This window comes from Myotis yumanensis, unplaced genomic scaffold, assembly GCF_028538775.1.
Source record: "Myotis yumanensis isolate MYYU_CA2020_CCGP unplaced genomic scaffold, mMyoYum1.0.hap1 SCAF_12, whole genome shotgun sequence".
Classification (NCBI taxonomy): Eukaryota; Metazoa; Chordata; class Mammalia; order Chiroptera; family Vespertilionidae; genus Myotis; species Myotis yumanensis.
Window position 1 is genome coordinate 4600688 of NW_027223763.1, and position 19266 is coordinate 4619953.

At 61.0% G+C, this 19266-nt stretch overlaps 2 protein-coding genes across 5 annotated transcripts; one reads left to right on the top strand and one right to left on the bottom strand.

Moving 5' to 3' along the window:
* Nucleotides 1-6278: 6278 nt before the first annotated feature.
* ASB6 (ankyrin repeat and SOCS box containing 6) lies at nt 6279-15986 on the top strand. The gene is made up of 6 exons (XM_070430474.1): nt 6279-6512; nt 7847-8028; nt 9096-9202; nt 9289-9397; nt 9811-9897; nt 10030-15986. Exons 1-6 carry the CDS (start codon nt 6400-6402, stop codon nt 10695-10697), a joined length of 1266 nt encoding a protein of 421 aa, XP_070286575.1. The 5' UTR covers nt 6279-6399; the 3' UTR covers nt 10698-15986.
* NTMT1 (N-terminal Xaa-Pro-Lys N-methyltransferase 1) lies at nt 11502-18402 on the bottom strand. Of its 4 annotated transcripts, none has more exons than XM_070430475.1 (5): nt 18263-18402; nt 16752-16838; nt 13993-14197; nt 13035-13287; nt 11502-12306 (listed from the first exon to the last, which is right to left on the bottom strand). In XM_070430475.1, the coding sequence occupies exons 2-5, from the start codon at nt 16817-16819 to the stop codon at nt 12050-12052; spliced, it is 783 nt and encodes a 260-aa protein (XP_070286576.1). In that variant the 5' UTR covers nt 16820-16838; nt 18263-18402; the 3' UTR covers nt 11502-12049. The 4 variants fall into 4 exon arrangements, with proteins under 4 accessions (XP_070286576.1, XP_070286578.1, XP_070286577.1 ...); XM_070430477.1 differs by lacking the exon at nt 18263-18402 and adding an exon at nt 17880-18113; XM_070430476.1 differs by lacking the exon at nt 18263-18402 and adding an exon at nt 17680-17857.
* Nucleotides 18403-19266: the final 864 nt, after the last annotated feature.

Below are 19266 nucleotides of genomic sequence, written 5' to 3' on the forward strand. Positions count from 1 at the left end.
CCTGCCCTGCACCCGCCTGCCCTCCCTCCTGCCCCAGGGGCTCTGAGTCCTCCCTTGGCCAAGCCGACTGGGCCTCCCTGCAGCGGCTGGAGGGGGCCTGTGGGCGCCTCCCCAGCTCTGCCTCCCTGGCCCGCCAGGGACTGACGCCAAGCGGGGGCCGCGGAGGGTAGATGGGTCTCTGGGATCAGGACTCTGAGCTCACAGAGCAGCCAGAGAGGAGGCCGGCTCAGCCCTCCTCCCCCTCCTCCCCCTCCTCCCTCTCCCATTCGGCAGCCAGAGAGACCAAGGCTCCAGAGGGCAAGGCTTGGGCCCCTAATGACACAGCCCTGCTGGCCAGGAACCAGGGAGGCGGGGGCCCTGACCAGCCCCGAGGAGGAGAGGACCTGCCAGGGGAAGGATGGGCATTAATTCTGGGGACGGTTCCCCCAGGTGGAGCTAAGGGTCACTCTCAGTAGCCCCCCGACTGCTGGAGGAGCCTCGAAAGCACCCTCTTCTTGTGCGGCTGGTGCAGCGAGGCTGAGAGAGCACCCGGCCAGAGACCGGGCCCCCCTCCCTCCCATCTTGGGGTGAGGGGTCTGAGGGGCTCTGTAAGGACTGAATATTTGTGTCCCCCAAATTCACATGCTGAACCCCTGCCCTCAATGTGATGGGATGAGGAGATGGGCCTTCGGGACAGGATTGTGTTAGATGACGCCATGAGGGTGGGGCCCCGGATGGGATTAGTGCCCTCATAAGAAGAGGAGTCTCCAGAGCACGCCCTCTGTGGTGTGCACCGGGGGAGGCCACAGGTCACGTGAGCACCCAGACAGCAGGCGGCTGCCTATAAGCCCAGAGAGGAGGCCTCCGCATGAAACCCGCCTTGTAGCATCGTGGTCTTGACTTTCCCAGCCTCCAGAACTGGGAGAAAGAAATGCCTGCTGTGGAAGCTGCCTGGCTATGGTCATCTGTTATGGCAGCCCGAGCTGACTAAGGCTCTCAGCGCCTTCTTACCCTGTTCTCTGGGCTTCTGGGGCCCTGAGGACTCACCCCACCCGGAAGAGGCTGAGGGTCAGGCAGGGCCTCTGATGTGGGACCACAGGAGTGGGGGTGCACAGAAATGGGGACGTACAGGGGTGGGGGTGCACAGGGATGGCTGAGAAAGGGAGGTCCCTCGGTGACCTACCTGGGAGCTTCACCGGGCCTAGTCCAGCTCATACCTGGCTCTCACAGGCCCCAGACCATGGCTAGACCCCAGGGCCAGCTGGCCGTGCCTGGGTGTGGGGGCAAGGGGTGTTGGGGAGGAGGCTGCCCTCAGAGCAGGGGGCTCTGGCCAGCAGGGGCAGTGTTGCTGGAGGGGGCAGGTGGCGTGGGAGGCCTGGGCCAGGGCACTGGGAGCAGAGGGCTGTCTCTCCAAGTGTGGAGATCCCCGAAATGGTCCTGAGTGCCCCTCGGGGGGCAGATGGGATGAGGGAGAAGATGGGAGAGTCTCCCCGGCCAGCCCATGCCCTGCCACTGCTCCTGCCCCCAGCCTCCTGGTCCCTCAGTTCCCCCCGCCCCGCCCCTGGAGCCTACGGAGGGCTGGGCCCCAGCAGTGAGGCGTGGGTTCCTGCCCTTCAGTGCGGGGACTGTGGCCAAACGGGGCCAAGCAGACGGGTCTCCTGGTCAATGACACGCTGGGTCATGAGGGTAGGAGGTCCGGGTGGGGTCAGGCTGAGGGGAGGGGAAGGAAGGAACGGGAGCTGGGCCCGAGGAGTAGAGGACAGTAGACGGGAGGAAGCCGCAGGGCCAGGCCAGGGCACTGGAGGAGTAGGCACAGCCCCTACTGTGTGTGAGTGTATACGTGAGTGTGTGCGCGCGTATGTGTGTGTGAGCATGTGTGAGTGTGAGTGTGTGTGTGAGTGTATACGTGTGTGTGCGTGTATATGTGTGTGAGCATGTGTGTGTGTGCATGTGTGTGCGCGCGTGTGTGTATGTGTGAGTGTGTGCGTGCGTGCATATGTGAGTGTGTGTGAGTGTGAGTGTATATGTGAGTGTGTGTGCATGTGTGAGTGTGTGCGTGCGTGTGTGCATGTGTGAGTGTGTGTGAGTGTATATGTGAGTGTGTGTGTATGTGAGTGTGAGTGTGAGCACCCCCCCCCCCCCCCCCCCCCGCTTTCCTGAAGGGTCACTCAGGACCCCACTCTGCCCCTTGCTCTGTGGAGCTGCCCTGGGGCAGAGCCCAGCGGGCGGCCAGCCCTGCAGGTCAGCTCTTGTCGCTGCTGGTGCTGGAGGCTGCAGAGGCTACACTTCTCTCCTATGTTTGTGGGCAGTTTTTCGTCCTTGTGACTCGCCTATGCAGGTCCTTTGCCATTTTTCTCTTGGTATTTTGTCTTCTTCTTGTTGGTTTTTGACAGTATTTATATCTCAAGGTTACCCGCCTCTGTGCACTGGACAGAGTGACTCCCAAACTCCCCGGAGAGGAGAAAACAGGGAGACCGCACCAAGGCCGGAGCACCGGTGCGGCCCCGGGGCCCGGCCTGCGGAGGAGCCTGGAGCTGGGCAGCAGCCGGGGCCAGTGACAAAGGGAGATCGGAGATGGTGCGGAGCTGCAGTCAGAAGCTGAGTGACGGAGGGTTAATGGGAGGCAGATGGAGGAAACAAGGCTGTCCTTGCCGACAGGAGGGGGGTCAGGGGGCACGGAGCTTTCTGAAGAGAGGAGCCTGGGCGACGGGCAGGCGGCAGGGCCGGCTCCGGCTCCGCGGTGTGGTGCCCGAGGGCGGTGACAGAGAGGGGTCAGCTCCTCCCTCCTGATGGCCAGACCCTCCTGGACCCAGAGCCAGAGGAGCTGCAGACCACGCGGCTCCCGGAGGCCAGACCTGGCTGTGCAACACTGGACAAGCACCCAGACCTCTCTGGGCCTCCGTTTCCTTGTTGGTAAAGTGACATGATACCATCAGCTACTTAATGGGATTGAAGGATGGACTGAGGTGAGGATGCCAAGCATTTAGCACAGGCCTGGCACATTGAGAGGGCTCTGTAACTCATACTGTTACTCTACTGGTCACAGATAATGACAGGCTGCTTGTGGGCAGAGCTCTTTATTGGCTCCAAGACTGACAGAGCTGAGGGCCTCCAACTTACAGGCAGGGAAACTGAGGCCCAGAGACCACAGGGGCCATGCCTGGCATCATGCATGACAACGGGTTTAACTGTGTCCTCCAGAGAGATATGTTCAAGTTCTAGGCCCTGGGACCCATGACTGGGACCTCATTTGGAAAAAGGGGTTTTGTCCCCGGTGAGGTTGAAACGGCCCCCGTGAGGTAGGGACGACCCCGGTGAGGTTGAAACGGCCCCCGTGAGGTAGGGTCGACCCCAGTCAGGTCGAAACGGCCCCGGTGTGGTAGGGACAACCCCGGTCAGGTTGAAACAGCCCCGGTGTGGTAGGGACAACCCCGGTGAGGTCGGAACGGCCCCCGTGAGGTAGGGACGACCCCAGTCAGGTCGAAACGGCCCCGGTGTGGTAGGGACGACCCCGGTGAGGTTGAAACGGCCCCCGTGAGGTAGGGACGACCCTGGTCAGGTCGAAACGGCCCCAGTGTGGTAGGGACGACCCCGGTGAGGTTGAAACAGCCCCCGTGAGGTAGGGACGACCCCAGTCAGGTCGAAACGGCCCCGGTGTGGTAGGGACAACCCCGGTCAGGTTGAAACAGCCCCGGTGTGGTAGGGACAACCCCGGTCAGGTTGAAACGGCCCCCGTGAGGTAGGGACGACCCCGGTGAGGTTGAAACGGCCCCCGTGAGGTAGGGACGACCCCAGTCAGGTCGAAACGGCCCCGGTGTGGTAGGGACAACCCCGGTCAGGTTGAAACAGCCCCGGTGTGGTAGGGACAACCCCGGTCAGGTTGAAACGGCCCCCGTGAGGTAGGGACGACCCCAGTCAGGTCGAAACGGCCCCGGTGTGGTAGGGACAACCCCGGTCAGGTTGAAACAGCCCCGGTGTGGTAGGGACAACCCCGGTCAGGTTGAAACGGCCCCCGTGAGGTAGGGACGGCCTCGGTGAGGTTGAAACGGCCCTGGTGAGGCTCAGACGGCCCTGGTGAGGTTGAGACTACTCCAGTGAGGTTGGGACAAATAAAGGGGACCAGTATGGACTGATGAACAGGGGTAGATACAGAAGCAGAGCAACATTGAACAGAATGTTAAACTACAGTGGGAAGCCTGGGGAGGGTTGCGGGGGGGATTAAGAGACCAACTGAAGGACTTATATGCATGCAGATAAGATTAACCAATGGACACAAGACACGGGGCGGGGGGGGGGGTCGGGGGAATGTCAAGGGGGGGAAAAAGGAGACATATGTAATACTCTTTGTAATACTTTAAGAAATAAAAATTATTAAAAAGAAAAAAAAAAAGAAAAAGGGGTTTTGTCAATTAATCAAGTTAAGAAGAGGTCGTACTGGACTCGGGTGGGCCCTACATCCGATGGCTGGAGCCATTTAGAAGGAGCAGAGTTGGACAGGGACACAGGCACGCGGAAGAGGGCCGGTGAGGAGGGAGGTGGGAGAGGCTGGAAGGATGCTGTCGCAGCCCGGGGATGCGTGGAGCTGCCAGGAGCCGAAGAGGCGAGGCAGGAGCCTTCCCTGACCCCTGGAGGGAGCATGGCCCTGCCGACACCTTGACCTCAGGCTTCTGCCTCCCAGAACTGGAAGAGGACACATTTCTGCTATTTTGGGCCATTCAAAGTTTGTGGTACTTTGTTCCAATGACCTTAAGAAACTAATGGAGCCAGGGAAGAAGTGGGCCTCAGCCTTAACCGCCCTGTGGACTGAAAGGTCCCAGGTTCGATTCTGGCCAGGGGCACATGCCCAGGTTGTGGCTGGATCCCTAGTAGGGGGCGTGCAGGAAGCGGCCAATCAATGATTCTCTCTCATCATTGATGTTTCTCTCTCTCTCTCCCTCTCCCTTCCTCTCTGAAATCAATAAAAACTTTTTTTTTTTTTAAAAAGTGGGTCTCAGGCTGCCCCCCAGCTCTGCCCTGGACCCCCTTCTAGATGGCCTCCTCCACTTGCTCCCTGTGTGCTCTTGGTCCCCTCACCTCGGCTATGGAGCATGCGACCCTGGATCAAAGGAAGGGCGGTGCAGCCCCGGGTCACCTGTTGGCCGCTTGGCCATTCAGAACCTTGAGACCAATAAAGGAACCTTGTGGACCCTGAAAACAGGGGCAGCCATTCCCACTGAGGCAATCAGGAGCAAAGGCTCCATCCAGATGCTCATGGTTGCCAGATAGGAACTTGGGCCCAGGGGCCTGGCCTTCTGATTTGACAGACAAGCTGGGCATCTCCATTTCTGTGTGAGCAGAACTTCCCAGTTTCAGTCAAGAAGCAAGAACCACGGCCGAAGTGTGCTGGGAGCCAGGGGCCCTGTGGTCCCCGCTGGCCGCCCTAACGGGGCTGCAGCCTGGGCCCACCCCATCCCTCCGCTCTCCTAGGCAATGGAAGGGGAGGCCAAACGGGGCGGTCTGAGTGCTTGGCGAGGGTTCCGTAGCTTGGCCTTTGATCTGCACAGCAACCTCCGAAATGGAACAGCAACAACAGCGAACGGTTGTCCAGCCTGCCGCGTGCTTGCCCCACTCTGACCAGAGCTGGACTGGGCAGCTCTGGACGGGGTGTGCTTGTGAACTGCTTTACTCTTGGAGGAGGCTTATGCTGCCCATTTTAAATGTTTAATCATTAAACACATCGGATTCAATGTGGGTCTAAACAGATTTCCCTCCCCTCGCAACTCTTGCCTCTGGCAGGTGCCAGGCGGGAGGCTCCCAAGCCCCCCGGTGGGGGGGGGGGGGGGGGGTGCGGCCACGGCTGGGACCTCTTCACAGCAGATGCTCCAGAACCGAGAAGACAGCAGGGCCGCCGGGGGCTCGAGGTTGGGGAGGGTCAAATGCTCGGCCCGAAGGAAGATGCCTAAACCCTGGCACATGGTCCTAGGCTTGGGGGCGCCTGGGTCGGGCCGAGGTCACTGCATGGGTCGGGCCGAGCGATGGGCGGAGCTCGGACGGCGCCCCGCGGCCGCGGACGGGATCGCGGGCGGAGCAGGGGTTCGGCCGGCCCCGGCGGGAACCGGCGGGCGGGCCTCGGGCTGGGATGAGGCTCGGCGGCGGGTCCTCGCCCTTCGGCCCCCGGGTGGGTCCGCCCGGCCCCTCCGGCTCGGGCCCCGGGAGGCGCCGCGCTCCTCCGAGCCCGCAGGGGGCGCTGTCGCCACTACTCACTTCCGGGGCCGACGCGGACCGGAAGTCAGTCAGTCACTTCCGAGCAGCGGGAGCGGCGGCGGACCGACGGGCGCGGAGTCTGCACCGGTCCCGGCACCGGCCCCGGCACCGGCGAGGCCCGGCCCACGGCCGCTCCGCGCGCCCACTCGGGTCCCGTCGGCGGGAGGGGCCGCCGCCATGCCCTTCCTGCACGGCTTCCGGAGGATCATCTTCGAGTACCAGCCGCTGGTGGACGCGATTCTGGGCTCCCTGGGGGTGCAGGACCCCGAGCGCCAGGAGCCGCTGGAGGGGTGAGTCCTCCGGTCCGGCCGGCCGGGGCGCTCCGACCCGGCGCTGCCTCTTTCTGTCGCTGCCAGTGGGCGGGAGGGCACCTGCCCCCGCCTCACCCCGAGGGGCCGAGGCCGCCGAGCGCCGGCTCCTGCGCTGCCCTGCCCTGCCCTGCCCTGCGCGGGCGCGGGTGCCGGTGCGGGTGCCAGGCGCGCGGCGGGGCTGCAGGGCGAGCCGGCAGCGCCCCTGCCTCACTGCCCACTGCGCCCTGGCGGTGCCTCCACCTGGGGTGCAGAGCAGCGGGCGGCATCTGCGAGGGCCTCGGTCCCCCGAGCAGCGAGCGGGGGCTTCGTAGCCGAGTTAGCGTTTATGCGGACACGAGCGGCCTCTCCGCGAGCCCGTGGCCGAGGTGAGCCGGGCGCCTCGGTGAGCCCAACAGCCAGCGGGGAGCCTGGCAGTCACGCAAACAGCTAGTTCAGAGGAACGGGGCGTCGCGTGGTTGGGGGGACCGGTTGGCGTGTCACACGCAGGGTGGTGAGCCCCTCCGAGGACTGGGGGGAGCGGGCCTTCTCCCGCCGTGGGGTCCCCGCGGCTGCTCTGGGCGGGTGGGTCGGGCAGCTCCAGGCGGCTGCTGCTCTGCACCCATGGGCACTGGCTCTCTAGGGCTGTGGGGATCCTGCCCAGGCAGTAAGGGTCGAGCCTTGATCCCAACAATTGAAGGGGTGCAGATGGTGAGACTAAGGGGGGCGGGGAGTGGGGGGACCCTGTCGGGAAGGGAAGCCTGGCCAAGAGGAGGAGATGGCGGCCTGGGAAGGAGCTACGGGAAGGACTGTCCCCGGGCCTGGCCTTCTGGGGACCGTCATGGCGGTTCTTAGTGGTCAGTGTGCTGGGGGGTCGCAGGGTTGGGGGTGGAGTGTGAAGCCTGGGAAAGCCGGGGAGACGGATGGTCCCTCGAGGAGGGTGAGCAGGGAGGGAGGGCTGCCGCCTGCCCTGGCGGTGGGGTTGCCTGGCTGGGCGGGTTTCCTCTCAGCTCAGGGACGGTCGGTGCCTGAGGAAGGGGTGTCAGTGTCTGGCTCTTGCTCCTGGCCACCGGGCTCCCCTCCGTCCCAACAGCCCAGGTGTGTGAGGCTTTGTCCTCAAGGCAGGGGCCAGGTTCTCTGCAACTTGGAAGGAGGCTGGAGACGCCTGGGTCCTTTCTCGGCAAACCTGCGGCGGCTGCTCCAGTTAAAAACCTGCTTGACCCACAGATCTTTTCCAAAGAGAAATTCTGCCCCCCGAGCCAGGGCCCTGCCCCGAGGGGGGAAGGGAGGTGTAAGGACAGCAGGACCCTCAACTGGCCCACCTCTCTCCTGCCCAGGCCCAGCTATGTGCCCAGCGAGGAGAGCCGGCTCCTTGTTCTCACCGAGCTTCTGGAGAGAAAGGCCCACTCCCCGTTCTACCAGGAAGGCGTGAGCAACGCGCTGCTGAAGATGGCCGAGCTGGGGCTGACCCAGGCGGCCGATGTTCTCCTGCGAAACGGGGCCAACCTCAACTTTGAAGGTCAGGGGAGCCCGTGGGGCTGGGGCGGGCAGGCGGCTTCAGTGCGGCCGCTCTGGGTGGCGGCCAGGCCTCTGGGCTCTGCCTGACTTCTCGTAGCAGCTTATTTCATGGGCGATGGCTACGGACCCCACACTGGGCGGCCTCCCGCCCCGCCCCGCGGGCTTCAGATGGCCCTTAGCACCTCTGGCCCAGGAGCAGCTTGTTGCTCTGCTACCCTGTGATTGATTTAGCAAACCTTCCCAGCTCCCGCTAATTCCCTGCTTCCATCAAGGTGAAATGCAGCTGCTGGCACTGTGCCCAGAGCTAAGGGAAGGTCGTTTCCTGCCACTTGTTCTGAGACATCTTGCATTTTCGTTCATCCCACAGGAAGAGGGGGAAACACTGGGCCTAAGTCACAGCGGGACTGCCGGCTTCTGGCTTGTAGGTGCTGGGTGGGGGCGGGAGGTGAGGGAGCCCTTTTCCTTTCCTCTCTGGCTTTTCACCCACGAGGGCAGGGTCAGCCAGGAGACGTGTGGGGCCGACTTATGACCAAATGGCGGTCTTTGCTCTGACATAGGACATGGCCAGGCATGGCTCCTCTCTCCTCTGAGGACCGGCTCAGAGGCTGCAGGCTCCTGGAGGGTCAAGGAACTGAGGCGGGGAGGGTGGGGGGGTTGGGGGGGGTGGAAGGGTTGGGGGGGGGTGTTCTGAAGTCAGGTGCTTGGAGACCCGGCTTTGAGAACGTGGGTGCCGTTGCCAGGCTTGAGGAGCTGGCACTCTGGGTGTCCTCCCAGTAACCCGAGAGGAGAGGCCCTGTTGTATGGTCCCATTTTACAGGAGAGGAAACTGAAGCCCAAACAGATTAAGTACGTGCCGTCCCCACTACAACACCCAGGACCCGAACCTGGGCCTGACGAGAGCCTGTGCTGTAGCACCCAGTGAGGACAGCTGTGCTCTGACCCCTCTGGGTGACAGCAGCCCGGGCCCGTCGGGGGAGCGGGGAGTGCCGGGACTGGGCTGCCAGGCCAGGTCCTGGGGTTGTGAGAACATGCTGACAGGCAGGACTGACAAGCTGGCTGTGCCCTCAGACCCGGTCACCTACTACACGGCCCTGCACATCGCTGTCCTGCGAAACCAGCCTGACATGGTGGAGCTGCTGGTGCGCCACGGGGCCGACATTAACCGGAGGGACCGGGTAAGAGCCGGGCGGCCTGCTCTGAGGGAGCGCAGTAGGGGCGAGAGCAGCCTCCCAGGCCAACCGACTGTGCTTTCTCGACTCAGATCCACGAGAGCAGCCCCCTGGACCTGGCCAGCGAGGAGCCGGAGCGTCTGCCCTGCCTGCAGCGCCTCCTGGACCTTGGGGCAGACGTCAATGCAGCTGACAAGCATGGTGGGTACCTCCTCTGGGGTGCCCCAGGGTGACAGACGGGCAGGCTGGTGCAGCCCGTGTGCTGGCCCGGTGCGCACAGTGCACTTGCAGAAGCTTGAGAGAGAGCAGCCGGTGGCCCACGCCAGCCCCTTGACGGCTGTCTGAGGGAGGACCTCGGTGTCCACGCTCAGCTTCTCAGGGAATGTCTCCTGTTGGGAGAGACCCAGCCAGGTCTCGGGTAGCATCCCAGGGTCCAGCAAAATCCTACCTCGGCCCTTCTGCTCTCGTGTGTGGCTGGAAAGAATGGCCAGAAAGGACTGGCTGAGGTCAGTCCTTTTCCAAGTTCATTTTCTGATCTGAGCGTCTATCTCCCTCCTCCTCCGGGGCTGCCCTCCCTCGGCTCCCTGGCCTCCTCCCTCACTCTCCCTCCTCAGGGAAGACTGCCCTGCTCCACGCTCTGGCCAGCAGCGACGGCGTGCAGATCCACAACACCGAGAACATCCGGCTGCTGCTGGAGGGAGGTGAGGCGCGTCCCCAGGCTGCCGGCCTGCCCTTCCACGGGGACTGCAGGTCCTGCTGGCTCTCCCCGCCCCGAGGGCCACTTTAGGGCTGAAGGGCTCCTCCCATCTCTGTCCTCCCCCTGGCTCTTCCAGGGGCAGACGTGAAGGCGACCACCAAAGACGGGGACACCGTGTTCACCTGCATCATCTTCCTGCTCGGGGAGACGGTGGGAGGGGACAAAGAGGAGGCCCAGATGATCAACCGCTTCTGCTTCCAAGTCACGCAGCTGCTGCTGGCTCACGGCGCCGACCCCAGCGAGTGCCCCGCCCACGAGTCGCTCACGCACTTCTGCCTCAAGAGCTTCCAAGTGCACTTCCCTCTCCTGCGCTTCCTGCTCGAGTCCGGAGCCGCCTATAACTGTTCCCTCCACGGAGCGTCCTGCTGGTCTGGCTTCCACGTGGTCTTCGACAGGCTCTGCTCCCACCCAGGCTGCGCCGAAGACGAGAGCCATGTGGACCTCCTGCGCAAAGCCGAGACCGTCCTGGATCTCATGGTGACTAATTCCCCCAAACTGCAGCTGCCGGAAAACTTCGACATCCATCCCGTGGGCAGCCTGGCAGAAAAGATCCGGGCCCTTCACGCCTCCCTGAGGCAGCTGGAGAGCCACCCCCCGCCCCTCAAGCACCTGTGTCGCGTTCACATCCGGCTCTACCTTCAGCCGTGGCCCGTGGATGCGAAGGTCCAAGCCCTGCCTCTGCCCGACAGGCTGAAGTGGTACCTCCTCAGTGAGCACAGCAGCCCCGTGGAGGCTGACATCTGACCGCTCCAGACCGAAGGGACGGTCTGGGCCCCTCAGCCAGCCCGCTGGTGGACTAAAGTCCCGGCGGCCTTGGGGGAACCTTCGGTCCTGCCTGTGGGAAGGCGTAGGCTGGTACAGGAGAGCCGGCAGCTGTGGTCATTCCTGTGGGAAAGGCTGTGTCTTTCAGGAGACGGCCCCCATCCCTTTGACAGTGACCTAGTTCTCAACCCACATGGGAAAAATGACAGGGCTTTGATTTGGGACAGGCGTGAAAGGACTGGTGGGCATTCCTGAGCGCAGACTCCTGTGGGCTGCATGGACAGAGCTGAAGCCAGAAGGAGCTGGGTAGGCCTTTACTCCACAGAAGGGCTTTGGTGGGCGGGCAGAGAGCGGAGCTGCTTCCTGCTGGTGTCGCCGCCCCGCCCACCAGGGCACGGGGCTGTGCCAAACCCAGGTCGTGGGGACCATGCCTTCTGCTTCAGATCATGCATGACCGGGACATTCCAAAAGGTCTCACCCGAGGATGAGAGCTACCAGGACTGAAGGCTGACTCCTGCCTGGTGCTGAGCCTCACAAAGCTGTCACAACGGTCCTTGTGAATTGTGTAAATGCCTCAGATATAAGCTAAGGCAACTAAAAGCATATTTATATTACCCAACTAGACTGACTTCTCTGGTCTTAAAGGGCCCTCGATAACATCTCTGCCCCCCCATTTCAGGATGACGGACCTCACAGCGTCCTGGAAGAGGGGGCCAGCACGAGCAGACACTGCGTTAGGGCTCAAGTAACACTTGTCCCATAACAAAAGCACCATCCAGACCGTGGGGCCTTCAACACAGGGATTCACCCTTTTTATTTCTGACTGAAAACGTCCGCCAAGGAGAACCACAAGGCACGGCCAAGAGTGAGCCAGGGGCCTCTCCGGCTGCGGGCTGCTGTGACCACGTTAGGGACACCAGGGCCCATCACCAGAGGACTCGGAACACGAACCCACCACCAGCTGCGACACAGCGGCTGCGCCTCTCCCAGGAGGTCGTGTCCTCAGCCGGGGTCAGGGTTCTCTTCCTCTTAAGGCCGCCAGGCCTGTGGCCGGTGATGGAGACCGGGAGTCTCCGCTCCTGATGGGTCGCCGTACCCCACAGACCTGCACTGCCCAGGCCCCCCTGAGGGCAGCGGAGCCAGGCGCCTGCCTCACTGCCCATGGGATGGCACTCCTCCCGGTGGGTCCTGTGGTTAAAGAGCCTGTATGGCCAGTGGATGGCAGGCAGGTACATTTACTGGCCTCACTCAACTGCGAACCATCGGCATGAGCCTCTGATGGCCCCTGGCTGCCAACTGTCCGCCCGCCGGTCCCTCTTGCCCTGCGGCCCTGCTCATCTCAGGGCCAAGCTGTAGACGTGGTAGATCTCATCGGGGAGGTTCTCCTGCCGCTCCTGGGCGAGGAGGCTGAGGCCTGCGCTGCGGACGATGCCGTGGACCACCTCGAGGTCCCGGCAGACGCTGCTGTCCACATCGTCCAGGATCACGCCCTCCTGGGCCATGTTGTCTTTGATGACGATGATGCCGTTGGGGCGCAGGCCCTGCTTGCAGCGCCGCAGGAACTCGGCCAGGTGCTGATCGGTCAGGTGGCCTGGAAGGCAGAGGCGTGGGAACAGGATGGTGCAGGCACACTCGCCACTGGCTGCTCCTCAGCCACCACTCATTCCACTTTGCACTTTACGATTGACACACAGGGCCAACTGCCCTCGGCAGTCCAGGGGGGTCACTGAAGCCCATTTTGTGAACGAGCCACGGGCAGCCATGAAATGTGCAGCTGGGATTCCACCCTGACCAGTGGCTTCAGGACCTGCCTGACACCTCACTCCACATGCCACCCCCCTCCTAGGCCTGGACCAGGGCGGAGTACCCAACAGTTCTTCCCTCCGTTAGAACTCCAGACAGGCTTTTTGGGACCACAGAGTACAGGGCCAGATGCAGTAGGTCCCACAGGGCGGTGCTGCCTGCCTGGGAGGGTGGCAGAGCCGGCTCACTGCCAATAGCAGGGACAGCCAAAGCTTCAACCTTCCTCTTAACCCCTTTTATAAAATCTGTCCGTGTTCTTTCTAAGTTAGTTAACTGGGCATTTAAATTTTTCCAACAAAAAACTGCCTCCCCAGTGGGTCACAGCAGGTGCTGAGATAATAAAACCTGGGGAGAGATGTACCTTTAAGGTGGCGGGCCCCACGGTCCTGGGGCAGGGAGGCTGGAGGAACCCCCGCTGCCCGCCTGGTGCTGCAGGAGCAGCGGCTCCAGGCCACGGGGACTCCAGTCTGGGAAGCAGGACGCGCAGGACAGAGAAGATGGCAGCAGGAGGCTCACCTATCACCCACTGGATCCAGATGACATCGTAGGAGTTGGGCTCCGGGCTGAAGTCCTGGAGGCCACAGCAGAAGTAGTTCCTCACCCTCTTGCCCTCCTCACCCAGGTAGGTCTTTGCTTTCGCCAGGAAGTCCTCCGTCACGTCCACCATGTCCACCGCTCGGAAGAGCGGCAGGAGCAGCCGCTTGGTGATCCTGCCGATGCCGGCGCCGCAGTCCAGGGCGCAGGAGGTCCCCGTCTGGTTGGGGCCTTCCTAAAACAGGACAGGCGTCAGGAAGGCTCGGAAAGCCAGAGGGACCCCGTCACTGCCCAGGGCCCTGCCTCACGAGCCCCTGAAGGACTCATCTAGCCTGGACAGTGGTGTGAGCGTGACATTTTCCTGGGTCAGATTTCTAAAATGAAAGCCAGCTTCCACTTCAAGGTGCTGACTTGAGCAGGTGCCTTCATTTCACTCCTGAGACCCCGTTAAAACGACAGCAGGAACAGGAAGAATTCAGTCAGTGAAAGACCAGAAGAGGCCAATCAATGGCACCGATCGGAACAAACTTGGGGCGATGGCCAGTGGGTGGAGAGACAACCAGAGCGGTCTCTGCTGCTCGCGAACAGACGAGGGGGAGGACCAGGGAGGCTCCAGCCGGGGCAGGAGAGGCCCGGGCAGGAGTGACCAGGAGCTTGCCTTCTGCAGAACAGCCAACACCCACAGCCCAGATGCCCACAGACGTGGCTAGAGAGCCAAGGTTTTGTCCCTGGGAAGATGGGACAATTTAAAGGGACACTACTCAGTTCTGGGACAGGGAACCCCCAGCATAACAGCCAGCGCCTGTTGGGTCACCTCGAGGCCCAGTCCACAAGCCGCCTGCTGTCCTTCGGGCCTAGACGGACACACCGCAGGCCCTGCAGCGGCAGAGTCGGAGGAGGCGCCAGCACATGCTCCGGAGAGCACCCCAGACCTGCCTACCCTCAGAAACCTCTGCAGGAACTTCCGGGAGCTGTTGATGTCGATGCTGGAGATGTGGCCGTACCCCCCGAGCATGCCGTCCACCGTCGGGGGGACGTCCTTCCAGTACGTCTTGGCCTTGGAGTAGAATTGCTTCTCGTCTTCTATCACCTTGCTCGTCATACTGTCTCCAACTGCGTCTGCTGCAACTCCACAGTGGCGCCTCCTGCAGGAAAATGGAGTGAATCAGTCCGGCCGAGGGCCGTCTCGTGCTGGGCTGGTCACAGTCCTGCCTGACGCAGGGGAATGTCCATGTCCCCGGTCTGCTGCTGCCCCTCAGATGACAGTGCCTTGCGTCTCTTGCATTCAGGTCACTTTACAAAGCGAACTTCACGTCAGAGGAGACCAGAGTCCTGGCTTCTAGTGCTTTCCTCACCCTCCCTGACACCTGGCTCCATGGCTTCTGACCCCAGCGGACAGAATCTGAGCTAAGAGAAAGGCGTGTGTGCCCTGGCCAGTGTTACTAATGGTTAGAGCACCGGCCCTCGCAATGGAAGGTGGCGGGTTTGATTCCCAGTCAAGGGCACATACCTGGGTTGCAGGTTCGCTCCCAGCCTGTCAGGGCGCATGCAGGAGGCAAATACAGCCAGTCAATGTGTCTCTCACATCGATGTTTCTCTCTTCCTCCTCCCTCCCTCCCACTCTCTCTGAAAAGCAATGGAAAAAAATATCCTTGGGTGATGCAAGGAGCTCAAGCCTGCTACAGTGTACTCTGTGGGGGGCAGGGGGGGGTGCTGGACAGTCCCCATGACCCCCTCTCTCTCGCTGGTCAGCAAAGAAGCAAGCTCACTTCCAGGTCCAGTCCTTCATCAACAACTAGGCATCATGCTGTGAACGGGGAGACAGAAGACAGCTTGACTCCATCACAACTGTAAGGGCTGGGAAGTACAGGGCACTAGAAGGGCACACCCTAGAGCAGTGGTTCTCAACCTTCCTAATGCCGCGACCCTTTAATACAGTTCCTCATGTTGTGGTGACCCCAATTTCATGGTTACAAATTGAACATAATTGAAGCATAGTGATTAATCACAAAAACAGTATGTAATTATATATGTGTTTTCCGATGGTCTTAGGTGACCCCTGTGAAAGGGTCGTTCGACCCCCAAAGGGGTCGCGACCCACAGGTTGAGAACCGCTGCCCTAGAGGGACCTAACTCTGCTGGGGTCACGGAAGGCTCTGGGGAAGTGACCTCAGCTAAGACACGGCACCAGGAAGAGCTCACTAAGCACCCGGGGCGAGGAGACTGCTCCAGGAAGAAGAGCGGGCACAGAGCCCTCGAAACTGGCAACTCAAGGTCCCACGGGTCACAGTTGGCAGTTTAGATTTCACCCTGAAGAGCAATGACCTTGAACTAGCCTGGGCTAAGCAGGGAGTGACATGAGAAAATGGTCCTGGAGACTTGGCAGCTGTGTGAACTGCAGGGGCGAGAGCAAAAGCAGACACCGACAGTGTCACCGCTGACAGGAGCGTTACCAGGCGGACAAAGGACCACAAAGCAGCAGCGGGGCCCGGCAGCAGAGCGCAGGCCCACACGCCGCTCAGGGCCGGGAGGCCGGTTCGCAGCCCCACTCAGCCAGCGGCCACCTCATGCCCAGGAGGGACATCAGGGTCTCATCCCTCCCCTGAGGCCCTGGCCCTCGTCAACACGTGTTCACCCTGGCAGGTGTTCTGGTTGCTGAGGCTTGTCAACATGAAGCCCAACCGCCAGAGAGCTGGCAGCCCAGCAGGAGACGGGGCAAAATGAAACCCACACACAGGGAGGGGCCATGAGGACTCTCAGGGAGCCAGAAAGTGCCCTGGATCTCAGGCCGGAGGAATTCTTTCTGAATGGCGGCCAGGGCGGCAGCCGAGAGGTGACACCAGGTGTATCACTGCGATTCTCTGGCGTCCCGCGTGGTATTCACCAAAACACACACTTCCTGGTAAATGAGCAGAATAAATCAGACCGAACACATGCCTGGCTCTCCTCTCTGCCTCGCCGGCCCTCCAGGGTTTTAGCTTCCCAGGCAGGGTCATGACTTTCAGCACCATTAGCCCAGCACCTGACACAAGGTGGGTGTTTGATTTGCTTTACCAAAAGCCGTAAACAGGATTCCTTTAAATGTCAAGGTCCCCTGAATAACCTAATTTACAAGAATTCCACTTACAGGCAAATTCTAGGAACAAGCCAGGGGAGACCCATCTAGGCCAGGAAATGGCAACTGTAACTTTGGCATTTGTTCTAAGAGCTGATACATTAGTAAACGAGACTCCGGGCCCTGTCTACACTGCGCCTCCTGGTGTGAGCAGCGGGTCCCTAGGAGTCAGAGGGAGCAGGGTTGTCAATCAAACAGCAGGCAGCCCTCCCACACTCTGCCCAGATGGCAGTGAGGAGCTTTACCACGAGAGACGGATGGGGCCAGGGTCGGGGCTGGGGACAGCCTGGCTGTGTGTGCTCTCCGCTAACTTGGAGGGGAAGAGAGACCCTTTGCTCACAGTGAACGTGTGCTCCTCGGCAGGGAGCATGTACCTGCCCAGCCTTCACGGTCATCCAGCCACCTTCTCCCCCTCCAAGGTGTTGAGGGCAACACCTGGATAGCTGCCCCAGCTACTTCTCTTTCCCGGGATCCACGGAAGAGAATGGTGTTTGAACTGTCACTGGCAGTGCAGGGCAGAGCCCCCTCAACCTCTAAGCCATCGTCTCTAGGAAAAGCAGGAGGCCAGAGCCCGTCTGAGTTACCTCCTCCTCCTCGCAGCCTGCGGGGCAGGGCCTGTTCTCCTCGGCTCTGTGTGTCTGCAGTTGGACATAGGAGAATGGCAGGATGCTCTATGAAAAAGAAAGGGAAGAAGGGAGGAAGGAAGAAAAAAAATTAGGGGGAAATGTTAAAAACCAACAAAGGCTCTGATGAAATCAAGTGAACCAGGTGTGAATCCTGGCTCTGCTGCTCATCAGCTGTGTATGCTCAGCTCAGACACTTAACCTGTTACCCAAGTTTCTTCATCTATAAAATGGGAGCAGCAATACTGACTCTAAAAGCATAAAGGGGCCCTAGCCAGTGTTGCTCACTGGTTAGAGTTGTCCCGTACACTAAAGGGTGGCGGGTTCAATTCCCGGTCAGGGCACATATCTGGGTTGTGGGTTCATTTGCTGCTCAGTGCAGACAAGAGGCAGCTAAATTATGTTTCTCTCTCAAAATCAACAAATTTTTAAAAAGGATAGAGTGACCCACACAGTGCCGGACACATGTTATCTCCAGGTTCGAAATCTGTCAAATGAGATTCCCCCTCAGTTATCTCTGCCAATCGTGAAGCGCAAAGAAAAATGCACTGAAGTGCCCTATACACACTGTTGGACACACGCAGGGGTTACTGCTGTTACTGCTGTTATGCTGGGTGGTGGGCATTCAGCAGCCTCACACAGCTGAGCCTGGGGGGAGGGGGAGGGAGGAGGGGAGGGCTCCCCATCTCTGCAAGAACAGAAAGACTGCGAAGATCGGGAGATGCTGTCTTTGAGACTGGCTTCTGGCCTCCATTCTAAAGCATTCCGCATGCACCGCCATTCCTGCCACAGCCCCCAGTTCACAGACAGAAGAACCGTCCCACTAGAGGAGCGAGGTGCCTTAAAGCACACAGCGAACCAGGAACAAGAGGGAACCCGGCCGTCTTACCCAGAGGCCTAGTCCTCCCAGGGCCTCATCCCAGGGCCCCGGGCAGCGATCCTACACGTCCAGACTCTGCACCCTGGCCCAGGGCCTCGGGCCCAGCGGTGTCTTTCTACCCCTTCCTACACAGCCCGTCATCTGGGCCGAGATCCCAGCCCACAGCAGCAGAGCCTGGCCTCTGACAGCCTCTCCTCCAGCAGGCTGACCTTGCCTGCAAGGTCTCTCGGCGGCGGACCTGTCCGGCCAGGCCTGGGGCCGCGTCCAAGGGGAACGATGACAGCAACTCCTAGGTAACGGGCACGCCGTGTGCCGGCTCCGAACTGAGCGCTCCTTACCCCGGCCTCTCGCGGGGGAAACTGAGGCTCAGAGAAGGAAAGGGATTTGCTACGGCCCGGGGGCCGGCGTGGGGGAGTGCCCGGCCCCGGCTTTGGGGACCCCAGCCACCCCCTGGTCCCCCACCCGTGGCCCGGTCCGGCCCGCAGACCTTCCCGGAGCGCGCACGTGGGGCCGGGGCGTCGCACGCCGGGTCATGTGACGAGCCGGGATCTCGGGGCGCCAAGGCAGTTGGGGGGGGTCTCGTGCTACTCACCCCGGGGGCGGCTCCCGGGACCCGAGAGAGGGACGAGGAAGAGAGGGCGGCGGCAGCAGCGAAGACCTAGAGGCCACAACCGCCTGGATCCGACCAAACCAGACAGACACCTCGCGGCGCGCTGCCTTTGTCCGCTCACGTCACTTCCGGGTGCCGGGAGGGCGGGGTCGGGCTGGCTCCGCCCCGCGACCGGTTTGCCCCGCCCCTCGGGCTACAGAGCGAAGCCGACTTCTGAGTCCCAGACTGAGAAGGGCCGCGGCGTGGACCCTCTCCCGCCCACCGGTGCATTGGGAGGGTGTAAGGCCGGACTTTAAAAAACGAGTATTCTGTGGCTTTCCCACTGGGTTAAAGAGGGGGCATAAAAGCCTATTCCTCAAATCCCATCCAGAACAATTCACGTCTTAAAATCATATACAGATCCAAAGAGGAAAGAAGAGAAAAAAAGAAATAGCCTTGGCAGTGCCCAGGGGCTGCCACCCCAAATAAGCAGAATAAGCCCATGAAGCTTCCATTCGAAAAAGATTGCCCTCCCCTCGGCTCCCCCTAGAAAATAGAAATTCCTCCAACGCTCGGAGGACATTGCACGGCAAGCCTTCGGTTTTGCACTTGCAGCTGCTATAATGACAATATTCATCCTAAGTTCATTTTCCTAAACTGACCTCCTGGTCTTAAATTGCCAGTTCCTTCCTCAGGGTGTTGCACACAGGAGCTGCTTAAAGTGTGTTTAATGAAGTGAAAACTATATGGGGGTGCTGAAAACCCCACCTGCGGGACCCCCCACATCTGTCTATGTCCGTATTTGACATCCTCTCTAGAGTACTCAGGGCAGCACACGGGTCAGACGTGGGTCCCCTCCCAAGCGTCATGTTCCCTGTCTCTGAGGGAAGGGGATACATCCTGGGCAACGTCAGTCTTATTAGGGGGCAGCTCTGAGGTTAGCTCTTTCAGGGGTGCCTAAAAATCCACTCCTACTTCACTTCCTGTCAACAGAAGAGCAAGTCCTT